Source organism: Eretmochelys imbricata, chromosome 7 (assembly GCF_965152235.1).
Source record: "Eretmochelys imbricata isolate rEreImb1 chromosome 7, rEreImb1.hap1, whole genome shotgun sequence".
NCBI classification, from domain to species: domain Eukaryota; kingdom Metazoa; phylum Chordata; order Testudines; family Cheloniidae; genus Eretmochelys; species Eretmochelys imbricata.
The window spans coordinates 94,164,808-94,178,176 of NC_135578.1; the positions used below are offsets into that span (position 1 = coordinate 94,164,808).

At 39.3% G+C, this 13,369-nt stretch overlaps 1 protein-coding gene across 5 annotated transcripts in view; it reads left to right on the plus strand.

Moving 5' to 3' along the window:
* The window catches only part of IDE (insulin degrading enzyme), a 109,179-nt gene that overhangs the window by 42,897 nt on the left and 52,913 nt on the right, over window positions 1-13,369 (plus strand). For all 5 annotated transcript variants that reach the window (XM_077822592.1, XM_077822591.1, XM_077822590.1 and 2 more), the window contains exons 8-11: window positions 1,900-1,992; window positions 2,649-2,740; window positions 6,356-6,436; window positions 9,736-9,839. In XM_077822592.1, coding sequence (XP_077678718.1) covers window positions 1,900-1,992; window positions 2,649-2,740; window positions 6,356-6,436; window positions 9,736-9,839 — 370 coding nt within the window. The remainder of the gene's footprint in view (window positions 1-1,899; window positions 1,993-2,648; window positions 2,741-6,355; window positions 6,437-9,735; window positions 9,840-13,369) is intronic.

Genomic DNA, 13,369 nt, shown 5'->3' on the forward strand with positions numbered 1-13,369 from the left:
TGTGGTCCCATGTACTTCACCATGAGTTGGTAAAATTGGCACTTATCTATTTATTAGGGCTGTCAAGTGATTAAAACAATTAATCGTGTGATTAATTGCACTGTTAATAATAGGATACCATTTTAAAATATTTTTGGATGTTTTCTACATTTTCAAATATATTGATTTCAGTTACAAAACAGAATGCAAAGTGTACAGTGCTCACTTTATTTTTGATTACAAGTATTTGCACTGTAAAAACAACAAAAGAAAAAGTATATTCAATATAAGTACTGTAGTGCAACCTCTTTATCATGAAAGCTGAACTTACAAATGTGGAATTTATTTAAAAAAAACCCCTGCATTCAAAAATAAAACAATCTAAAATTTTAGAGCCTACAAGTCCACTCAGACCTACTTCTTGTTCATCCAATTGCTCAGACAAACAAGTTTGTTTACATTTGCAGGAGATAATGCTGCCCACTTCTTATTTACAATATCACCAGAAAGTAAGAACAGGCATTTGCAGGGCACTTTGTAGCTGGCATTGCAAGATATTTATTTGCCAGATATGCTAAACATTCATGTGCCCCTTCCTGCTTCAGCCACCATTCCAGAAGATATGCTTCCATGCAGTATTATCTCCTATAAATGTAAACAAACGTGTTTGTCTGAGTGGTTGGCTGAACAAGAAGTAGGACTGAGTGGACTTGTAGGCTCTGAAGTTTTACATTGTTTTGTTTTTGAGTGCAGTTATGTAACCAAAAAAAATCTACATTTGTAAGTTTCACTTTCATGGCACAGAGTTTGCACTACAGTACTTGTATGAGATGAATTGAAAAATACTATTTCTTTAGTTTATCATTTTTACAGTGCAAATATTTGTAATAAAAATAATATACACTTGGATTTCAATTACAACACAGAATACAATATATATGAAAATGTAGAAAAACATCCAAAATATTTAATACATTTCAATTGGTATTCTATTTTTTAACAGTGTGATTAAAACTGTCATTAATCGTGATTAATTTTTTTGAGTTAATCACATGAGTTAACTGCCATTAATCGACAGCCCTACTATTTATAGTTTCAACCCACTTGCTTTTAGCCGATCATGGACTTTCATGAGCCAAATTTTCATGCTTCTCTGGGTGCTCTTAAATACAGCCAAGTCATCAAGCTATACCAAGACTGCTATCAGTCTTTCCCTGCCTTCTCCATCGGTCCCTGGAATGTGGCTGGGGCACCTGGGATGTCTTGGGGCATGTGCTTAAACTGGTAGAATCTAGTGGACAAATGAAGGCAATTTTCTCCTTGAACTCTTCCCCCATTGGAATCTAGTAATAGACACAGTGCAAATACAGAACTGAGAACCATTTGTACCCAGTCAGACAATCCAAAATCATCCACTCATGACATCATGTATTGGACAGAATAGTCCTCTTGTTGAGTGTCCAGTAGTTGATTTGCATGCATACTGGTTTTCTTCCTGGTGAATACAATGGGAGAAGCATACTGTCTTCTTGACTTGATGGTAACGCCAGCAGCCATCAACCGCTGCCAGTATCACCTGACATCTTCCACATCAGCTGGGGCAAACTGCCTGGATCTTTTCCCTGAATGGGATAGTGTCTGTGGTAGCTCCTGTGAGCTGCTTCTCTGAAGCCTCCAAACTGGCAAGGGGACTACAGTTTACATGCACACATCCTCTTCAGCGTCTCATCATATTGTGTCTATTTAATCCTTCTTTTAACTTGTCTATGTAATAGGTACTCCGCATATAAGTTGTTTGACGCAAATGTTTTTTCAGAGTGCGTACGGTGTGTAAATAAATTACTATCACCAAAAACATTTAGAGAAACGGCATAAATGAACACATTTTTTTAGCAATATATTTTCTTCTTAATTTCATAGGCTGGGTAAATACTCTGGTTGGAGGACAGAAAGAAGGTGCTAGAGGTTTCATGTTCTTCATCATTAACGTGGACCTGACAGAGGAAGGGCTTTGTAAGTGAAGAACTGTTTTTCAATCTCCCCTATTAGAAAGCAAGATGCATTCTGGCTTTTATTCTCTTATCCAAAGAGTCTAATTTTATATTTAATAACTTGCAAGCTGAATACATTTCTGTTCTGATACATGACTCTGCCCTGTAAAAGTGTTTTGGACACTGATCCTCTTAATAAGTTGACAGGCATTTTGTTTATCAAGGAGTCAGAAATCAACTGTAAATGAGTGTATTGAATAAGACCATTTCATAAAAGAAATGTTTGATATTAATTTCTTTAATTATTAATAATTAATAATTTCCCAAAATATCATAAACTCTTACTGTACATGCTGGATGGTTCATACCATATAAATCTGTATTGAAATAATAATGCTTACACACAGAGAAAAATTAACAGGTTCAAAGCATTATATAGAAAATAAAGCTTTGGTTCAATAAGGTACTTAAACACATGCCTCATTTCAAGCATATAAATAGACAGGTTGACTTCTGCACTGGGACCATGCACAAACTTAAATACCTTGTTGAATCAAGTCCTAATTAACCAAGGTTAAAGACTTTTCATAATTTTTTTTAGTCTATTTTTAGGTGAAGAATTTTTTTTCAAGATGCAGAATGCAAGGAATTCTTAAGTGTGTAATCTTTGTTTTTCAGTGCACGTGGAAGATATAATTTTGCACATGTTTCAGTATATTCAAAAACTACGTACGGAAGGACCTCAGGAATGGGTTTTCCAAGAGTGCAAGGTATAGTAGTTTTACATTATAATAGCAATTCTCTCTTAATCTGTTTTTATAGATAGAATTTGGATGTTAGAGAACCAAATTCCATGGTTGTCCAATCCCTATTGGAATTTCTTTTACAGTTCTGCAGAAGCAGTTTGCATGACTCTATAACATTTATTAAAAAATTAAAGCGGAGCTTTATACTTTGATACACCAATATTTTTAATATAAATACAAAATGCTATTTCTGAGCCAGATGAGTGGTCTAGATCGTGGTCCTACCTTCTATGGCTGCATAGAGGTGTCGGGAGAAGTTTCACACTCCCCCTCAATGCACTTGCCTGGCCTTCTTCCAGCTCTATTACAGGTGCGGGAGGAAAACAGGAACAGGACACCTGGTACAGTTGGGTAGTGGGTGGGGAATGGACAGGACCTTCTTCTTCCCCATGTATCATCTGGCACAATTCTGTTGACACAGGCATGTAGGGGGTTAGTATTCTCTGTTACCTTGTTGAACAAGAGCTCAGGAGATTACTTCATTGGACTCCTCCTGGGCAGTACAGCTGTATCCTGTACCTTCTGCAGAACTAATTGTTAAAGTGCACTCCAGTTCTGTGTGATTGTGTGCGCATACATAGCAAACTTTGAAAGTGCTTTATTAATACCCAGTAATAAAATTTAACTTCTCAGTGGTGATGTGAAATGTAATACAACCCTTTACTCATAAGAGTGTCTCCATTGGTTCACTGGAACTACTCATGTACGGGTTACTCATGCAAATAAATGTTGCAGGATCAGGGCCTTAGTTATATCCTGTTAAACTTAGTAACTAGTAATAGTTTCCACTTAGAATAATCAGAAAATCTTTATCTACTTGACAAGATAAAAAACAGAATTTTTGGTTAAAATGTCAAATGTTAACATTTTCAAGCACTTGTCTCATTTGGCGAAACCTCTGTCAGTATAGATTTTTATATGACTTCTAAATACAGGAAAGCAGTAATTGCTTCTTGGTATCTCCTTTCCAGTCTGTTATGTAAATTATGATATCAGATATAGAATGATTAATTAAGGGTCTTATCCAGTCATGTGCATCTCTAGATTTCAAAGTTTTACAAGCTGCAGAATGCCATAAACTATAACTCCATAACAGATAGATAGTTGTACACTGCAGAAAAGTTAATTTGCTTCACCAGATACTTACTAAATAAAAAAAATTGATCTCTGTCTTCACCAAGGACTTGTGGGACTACATTTTGGGAAGGAAATGCAATGTAATCAGCTCTAGTCCTCCCATATTGTGCTACTCCCTAGCTGCAGTTTCTTCCTTTCATCAGTGCTGGATTCACAGAGTCTGCAGGAATTTAGAGACAGTATCAACTGAACAAGATCAATTTTCTGTTTGAATACTTTTGCTACATGTACTGCCTAAAATTATTTAGGGAGTTCTGTTGTTTATGGCCATAAGGTCCCTTAAAAATCTTTCCTTGTTGACAGTCTCAAACAGCAGAAGAAATAAGTTACCTTGCCCCTGTTACAGTGTTGAGGAAGGCCTTTCTCTTTTTCTCTCTGGCTCTCTCTCTTTTCCTATTTAGGTGTGAAGTTTGTGTGTGTGTTTGTTTTTTTTATGTAGATATATATATTACTCTGTGAATTAGCTATTACAAGCAAAATATATGTTCTGTCAAACTAGCCACTTGACCATGATACTATTGACCATTTGTATTATGATTTGAAACACGGATTGCCTGTTGTACCAAAATACAAACTATAGAGTATAGGTATATCTTACATGTTGTTTTACACTAACTAGTACTCCCATCTCAGTGTATTCATTTTTTAAGTTCTTCCCTTTCAATTGCCACTTCACATCAGACCCCTGCTTTTCAACTGCATGGCTTTCAGCAGCCCCTGCTATTATGTCTCTTCATCTTGTTGTAGAGGGACCAGCAATGCAACAGTTGTCGTCTTTATTCCTTCCATCTTCATGCCATGTGTTTGCAAAGAGATGACTCTTTACTCTCTTTGTAGTATGGTTCCCAGGGGAGATTTCTCCAGTTCATGTGGCTAAAGACAGCGCCAGGAAAACCTTTTCTCATCCTCCTAGTTCCTTGTTATGCCTTGTGTAGGGGCTCTGAAAGGCTTCTGCCTCTCTGTTTCTACCATTGGCTGACTGAATAGGAGAAAAAAGGGAAAAGTGCAGGTATTAGTTTCTTTATTCTTGTTCAGTGTAACACTTTGAATATTTCATTCAAAAACTTTGGCAATGGAAGTTTTGAAGTGCTATTTTAGATAAAGAAATGTCTGTAGTGCTCCTGTTGCATTCGAACCCTTTGCTCACATATGCTAATTGGGCAGCTTCCTTCTTCTTCTCCTCCCCATCAGCCTCTCCAGTTTATCCCCACTCAGCCTCTGGTCTTGATCCCTACTCTAGAATTTTTCTTCAGTTCCACGATGCTGCTCCTCCTTTCTGAAGATCCTGCTGTGTAAATTTTACTTTCTCCTGCATAGCCTTCCCACAGCTGCCAGAGCTCATGAAATATCAACAGCTTGGTTTTCCCCCCTTCGCTATGAAGTTTCCTTCAGTTTGGATATATGAAAAGAGGAGAAAAGAGCATGAATGTTTTTAAGGCTTGTAAAGCTATATTAGGCTCAGTTTCCATAAACAATATAACACTTTGTGTAAGAATTAACTGGAAACAGCTGCAGGAGATGTACCATCTTACAAAAAAAGGATATCAAATCAGATTTTTATCACTTTTTGGGGGAGAGGATAATTCAGAAAATTGATAAGTTAAATCAAAATGGTTTTCTGGTAATGAAGGAGATCATATGTATGTATATGTATGTATACCTTAGCTGTATAGGTACTAAAGCACTTGTGTAACTGAGAGGAGAGTGTTTCAAACACAGACAAAAGTTTCAGACATAGACAAAAGTCAACAATACGTTGTACTCTAGGTCTTCTAAGACGAACGGAGGGAATATTTGTTATAGCCAGTTTTGAATGTTTAACATGTGCCCTTAGTAGTAAGAAATTGATGTAAATCCTGATCAGGCTTTGTCTGTAAGAGAAGTTGTGCAACAAGAATCTTCTTCTGGTGGTCATGGATTTATTAAATGTTATTGCTTAGGACCTAAGAGCTGCAAAACCCCCATCTGTAAATCGGGGAGGATTTAAGGAGAGAGGAGTCTCAGAGCTGGCTTGGGAGCATATCCTTCCTAGTCAGCTCTACGTGGCAGCTACAAGCCTTTGATCTTGCCAGCTTTCTGCCCTTTGTCCTTCTTAAGCTGAGCTACTTTTTGAAGCATTTGAATGTAATAGCTGATATCCCTGGATTACTGTCTAAAGAAGTAGTCACCTAGTGATATAAAATCACAGGGGATTTTCACTTATTGGATGATAGCTGTTTTTTTGTATATGATCGTGTACAAGAAAGGGTAATACAGTGATTCATTTGGTTATTTAAATTGGTAAGCAACTGACAGGCAGTTGATCAAATGTCCAGTCCTTTATTTATTTGACCAAATGCCTAATTTGATCTTGAGTGTAAAATGTATTAAGTAAACTTTTTTATTCTTACAAAGTAGAAAATGGCTTTCCCATGCATAATTTGATTTAATTTTTTCTTTTAGGATCTAAATGCTGTGGCTTTCAGATTTAAAGATAAAGAACGACCACGAGGTTATACATCAAAGCTTGGAGGGATTTTGCATGTAAGTAAAGCATTTGTATTTTGGGCAATATCTGAATGAAAATAAATATGATGTTCTTCTACAGGTGATGGTCTCTATGTGTATTCCACACATGGGTATGCATATGTGCCATGCACCTGAGTCTGGAATCTTCTTACAAGCAGTGTCAGTTGCCCCTCACATGCACTGTAGTTCTCCTTGTGCTCCAAACCAAGGGCATAAAGGCTGGTGTGGGAAGATGCCTCTCCACTTTCTTCTTTCTGCCGCAGGGTCTGAGTTGGAATCTTTGGTGTCCTCACCTCCTGTCTGCTGCAGAAGTTTAGTAATTTTTATGGTATAGTGTAGCATAGTATACTTAGTATTTTTACCCCATTTCTTCCCCACCTGGTGAATTCAACCTCCCCACCCACATACAAAAAAAAGTCTGGGGTTATGCCCAGAGTCCAAAAAACGTGTTTTTCTGCCCTCACTCTTTCCTGTTTGTTGCTCACATGAAGAAAAAAAAAAATCAACGTTGCCTCTGCTGCCTAGGCAAGGTTCACATCTCTGCCAGGTGCTGCATCTGCCACTCTTTTCCCTCCCCTTTCACTTCCTGCCCCACCAGTTGAACTTGGGGGTTGGGAACAGAGACTTAGAAAATATCTGATGGAGAAGGCAATGTAGGTGGTATTCTTAGCATCCCTGAGCTGGGACCCAGAGTAGTGGGTGGGCCTGGGTCCTTCCTTCCGGAGGGGGCGAGGGCCCATTCCACCAGGGGGCAAGCAATTTCAGCTGCATCCCTGAAGGACACACCCCTACTAGATGTAGGATGTCATTATCCCTACTAGATGTTTGTAAAGTGGGTACTTAGAGCTCTTTATGTTCCTTCACAAGACATACTCTAGTTACTTTTGAGGGCATTCTGTGCCAAAAAAATAAAAATTATGCGCCTAAAAATTATGTGCACAATATTGTAAAATTCTGCAAGTTTTGTCAATAAATAAATGCAGAGGCTCCAGCATGGCAGTGCACAAAGGTGGGAGATCACCCTGCAGCCTCCCCGCCCCACATCCCAGGGACATGGGTGGGTGCAGCCTTACCACTGAGTCCCTGACATAGCACAAGGCCTGGGCCTGCCCCAGAAACACCCTGGGGCTTGTACCCTGGGACCTCTGTGCCAGGCGCACTAGGTTTGAGGCAGGCAGGCTCAACCAGGCAGGGTCCATGTGTGGAGGGGCTCATTGTGGGGAGATCCAGGTGTGGGGTGAGAGGATTCTGTGTGGGACAATCTGTGTGCAGGCAGTTCAGTGAGGGGTCTAAGTGTGTGGGGGGATCTGGATGCATAGAGGCTCATTTGGGGGATGGGGGCTCCAGGTGCAGGGGCAATGGGACCCTGCAGGGGCTTCCAGGGGAAAGTGGTTGGGGCTCAGCAGAGGGATCTGGGTGCTGGGGGAGTGGGGCTTGGTGGGATGGGGATCTGGGTGCAGCTAGTTGGGGGTCAGTGGCATGGGGGTCTGGATGTGGGGGCTCAGGGTGGTGCAGGGGCATGGAGCTCATCAGAGCTGAGGTTTGAGTGCAGGGAACTTGGTGCAGGGGTGGGGGTGCAGAGACAGGGTCTGGGTTTAGGGGGCTCCAGATGCAGGGATTGAGGTTCAATGGGGTGGGGTTCAGATTTGGAGGACTAGGGGGGTTCTGGGTGTACGGGGTGAGGCTTGGCGGGGTTGTCCGGATATGAGAGGTCCAGATGCATGGGGGTTGGGCAGATGGGGGAGCAGCTCCCTGTACAGTGACCCCTCCTTCCACAGCTGAGGAGTGATGAGGGCAGGAAGCAGGGGATGATGCTAAGCTTCGTGTAGCTGGAGGAGGTTTCTGGGGGTTGGTCTGACACAGCCCCTGCCATTCCTTGCAGAGGAAGAGGAAGTCCCATCCTCCTGCCTCCAGCCCAGCTGGGATTAGCAGCTGATCCCGGCTCGGAGTAGGAGCCCACTGTCTTGGGTGTCCCCAGCCCTGTGGTGATTTACCTCTCAGCTGGCTGCTCCGGGTGCCTGAAACCAATGTACCTGTGCAGCTAGGGAGTGGTATGTGACTGCTTTTGCTATGCTGAGCCAGATTCAATTTGCAGCATATCTCAAAAAATCAATATATGATTTTTCCAGATAAGCAGTCTTTTGCTCTCACACACCAATATACATATAATCTCCCAAACATACAGTCAATCAAGCTAGTTGTCCTGCAGGATTCAGAAGGAGGACAGAGATTCAAATTATAATTTCAAATGTAGCACGTGGATATTATGGTAATTAGAACTATAAAAATACCTGTATAGATGGAAGAGCAATGTATACTGTGTATCTGAGACTGAAATCTGATGTGCTATTTTATACTTTCACTAGGAAGGTCCAGCTAGACAGACAGCACAGCCATAGCCAAGCTGTCTAGGAGATGCACTGATTTGAGTAGCTCCCCCAGGCAGTTTCCATCATTAGGCAATGATAGAGACCCCAGCAAGAAAGTACAGGTGCCATTGTCACTCCTTTGGCATACACACCAGGGACTGAATGGGGGATCTCAGACCTAAACACGTGTGCTACTACAGCTTAAGCTAAAGAGCTAAGTCTCTGTATGTGGGGAGAGTAGCAACTCCGATGCTCTGTGACTAGGCGCAGAGGCAGACCAGTAACACATGCTTACGAGTGGGTCACGCTGTTACCTGGTGGAATCCTTGCAATAGCTTGCTTGCATTCCCCAGTTTGAATCCTAACTCCACCATCGCTGCCTGCAGAGGTTGCAATTTCTACCTCCCTTTGTGCCCATTGAACACACAGTCCAAAAATATACTTTTCTATAAATCCAGCTTACATGGTAGTATCTTAAGGAAAATGATCATATAACTTGGAGTTCTAAAGAAATATTTGAAAACTCCAAATTACTGAAACAATATATATTGTGTTCTTAGATACTGGAAATGTTCTTTCCTTTGAAAAAATGGCTAAATTACGGTTATAAGGATCATTTTAGAGTTCTGAAACTTGAATTCTTGAGAGTCTGTGTACACTTTCTATTTCCTGCTTTTAACGTTAAAAATATCCTCCAGGGGTCACTATTTTACATATTATTTTTACTTAATTTTATATTAATAACTACTGGAGTTAGGGTGGATGGCTTTTTAGATGACCATATAATAATGTATTCAGAACCTAATATAAAGGCTCTCTGTTCTTCATAATAATTACTATTAAATGCTATCTTTTTAGCTTAATGCAATAAGGCTTTGTTTTATTTAAAATGTTTTCTAGTCAAAAATGTTTTATTTTTATTTTATTATTATTATGTATTTTTAGTATTATCCTATAGAAGAAGTGCTTGCTGCTGAATATTTACTTGAAGAATTTAGGCCTGATTTAATAGAGATGGTGCTGGATAAATTGAGGCCAGAAAATGTCCGGTAAGCTCTTTGTAATAACTTTTATATTTAAAACCATATATTCTGTGATGAAAACAAATGAATGTAACTGGAATCAAAAACCTTGTGGTGCCTACTACTTTTAATACAGACAGATGGGGAAATAAAAGTAAACAATGAGACAAAGTATTTGGGTGACTTTATTTGACCCATTTGTGCTAAAAATGGTCACAGGGTGGTAAAGGCACAGCACACAAGAATTCTGATAAGACAAACTAGTCCTTATTTCTTTGCCCCACTTGGACATGTGCCATGTCACAGTTTAAAAAAAAAAATTAGACCGTTGTCTCATGCCAGGATCACTAATCATGTGGCTACTTTTCCAGCACATGTTAGGGGATTTTGCATTTTTGTTTTTAGCATTTGATTAGGGTTACCCATTAGTTGTTTTTGTTTTGCCTCTTAAACTTGCTGGTGAGTCCCTGTCTACATTTCTGTAAATCTAGCATAAATCTGGGTTGATTTGGGTCTGTTGATAGCAGTTGGGCCAAAGGATCATGTCCCATATTAGGACTTGGCTCTTACCCTTGGTTTACAGTGAAGTGTAGAGCTTGCAGAAGTGAGGAGAGGACAGGATTACAAACTTCAGTTAAAATGGTAAAAGGTCCCTTTCTTGACTTTGGGTGACTGGATGAAAGTTACAGATCTCATGACACCTTTTGTGAAAGAAAAGTAATGTAACATATCTTGCTAATTTTTAGGATGCACCTGGGACATACTTAAATAATTGCATAACCTTGTATATGTAACTCTTCTGCTGTACTGCTATTTGTTGCTCTCAGCTGTTGCATCTTGTCATTTATTAAAATCATAAGCTCCCTAGACAGGCAAATTCCCTTCTTATTTGTTTATGTAATGCCTAGCAAACATTTGAGTGCTCAAGAAACAATAAATAGTTAGTTCTAGTGGTGGGCTTCGCTTTAGCAGATATTATCAACAGTTTTGCACTATTGCTTTTCCCAGTTCTGCTCTTGTGAATGTATGGACTGAATAGCATGAGTTTTTAGCGCTCTCTCTTACTTCTAGAATTTCCCTTTGGCTAGTTACCTTTTCAGGAGCATAAAATAGCTGTTAGGGTTAAGAGGAAAACATATAGGGTATATGTCTACACTGCAATTTAAACACCTGCAGCGGAACCATGTCAGCTGACTTGGGTTGGCAGGGCATGGGCTGTGAGGCTTCAAAATTGCAGTGTAGATGTTTGGGACCATCCCACTCCTGGGGTCCCAGAGCTTGGGCTGCAGCCCAAGCCCGAATGTCTACACCACAATTTTACAGTCCCGTAGCCTGAGCCCTGTGAGCCTGAGTCTGCTAAAACCAGGACAGTTGTGGGTGTTTAATTGCAGTGTAGATATGTTTTCCTCTTGATCGTAACAGCCATTTTATGCTCCTGAAAAAGGTAACTAGCCAAACTGGACATACCCATAGATGCTCCACTTGTAGCAGGGCAGTGTAAACCAGCCTGACTAGGTCTCTAATGCTTCTTATGATAAATCTCCTAGCCATTGTTTTGCCTTGGAGAACAAAATGTTTATAGGACCATTGCATTTGCTATGGCAGATCCGATCAGTATTCTGTCTCTGGTAGTAGCCTCAAGCTACTGTTTCTGAATAACGTTTGTTTGTTTTTTAAACGCCAGTTGACCAACGGTCTTTGAGGTGGGAAGTAAAAATTTTCTTTCTGACCCCTGCAGTAATTATCGGCATCCCTGAAGCATGAGATTTGATCATTCCTCCTCAGCATGCCTGACTAGAAATATTGGTCTCAAAATTATCTAGCCTCCTGTACAAATCCTGCTTCAGAATTTGAAGCTCTGGTGATATTCTGTGGCAGTGACGATAGGTGTTGGGGGTAGGAGAGTATTTCCTTTAATTTAAAATAAATAAATAAATAATGCCTACCATTTACACCCTCAACCCCGATGTGCCTTTATTACAAGGCACAGACTAATTTCACAAGCATTTTTGAATTTTTACTTCTAGAATTAGTGAAACATTGTATCTGAAGTTATGTATAATAGAATCCAAATTTCCCCAAACTGTTTGAGTGGCACCCCTCCATGCCCCACTAAAAATGTGGTCACATCAGTAGTTAGTGGAATAGTGAGATGTAGATAATGCACGTTAAGAACACTAACCTTCCATATATTTAAACTTTTCTTCTTCATTTTATAAAAAATTCCATAAATACTTTGCAAGAAACATACTCATTATTATTAAAGTTTGATACTGGTAATGTCCAAATGCCTCCTATGGGATCAGGACCCAATAGTGTGGTACAATCACATAAGAGACTGTCCCAGCTTCAAGAGCTCCTCATAATCTAATAGAACGTCCACAGCACATGTATTTAGTGTGTATTTTAACCATCTGCACAAAGTTTGACATTTTGTTAATTATTTTGCTATTAAACATCTCTATGAAATGTTGAATTTATGAAGAAGATAATGATATGACCTTTCTGGATATGCAGTAACTGTTATCAGAATTCTTATAAATTTTATGTGCCTTTTAATCTAGTTTGTAATTCCTGTTGCGTTTCTTTGTTGAATATACCATTTTGCAGTAAAAACTGGTATACAATTCAAGGTTTTGTGTTTTTGTGAAGACTGCTGAAAACATCTTAGTTTGTAATTAGTTACTTGCACTGTTTCTCATCTTTTATTCTAGATTTCCCCTTCTTGGCCATGTCACTTGTAGGCTTCTGATTGACAATGTGTATTGATTAAAAAGTATAAAATAAACTGCTACCACAGTAAAGAGGTCCATTGCTAATCAATAAACAGCAATTCATGTGGAAGTCTGCACACAGGGTTCAGCATGCAGGAATAGGACTTAAATCTGTTCTATATTAACTAGGTCATACATAAAATTTGTATATCAAAAGTCTTTGTGCAGTTACTACTTTAATTATTTGGTCTCTGATGTAGGTGTTGAGAAAAATTCAGTAGTCATATTGCAGATTTTGTATAGGATGCTTGCTCATCCAGCTTGGTCTACAACTCCTGCCTATGAAACTCGAACACCTTAATGGGACTAAATCGGGGGGCCCAGATAATCTTCATCCAAGAATATTAAAGGAATTGGCACATGAAATTGCAAGCTCATTAGCAAGAATTTTTAATGAATCTGTAAACTCAGGGGTTGTACCGGATGATTGGAGAATTGCTAACATAGTTCCTATTTTTAAGAAAGGGGAAAAAAGGTGATCCGGGTAACTACAGGCTTGTTAGTTTGACATCTGTAGTATGCAAGGTCTTGGAAAAAATTTTGAAGGAGAAAGTAGAGATTGAGGTCAATGGTAAATGGGACAAAATACAACATGGTTTTACAAAGGTATATCATGCCAAACCAACCTGATCTCCTTCTTTGAGAAAGTAACAGATTTTTTAGACAAAGGAAATGCAGTGGATCTAATTTACCTTGATTTCAGTAAGGTGTTTGATACTGTGCCACATGGGGAATTATTAGTTAAATTGGAAAAGATGGGGATCAATATGAAAATTGAAAGGT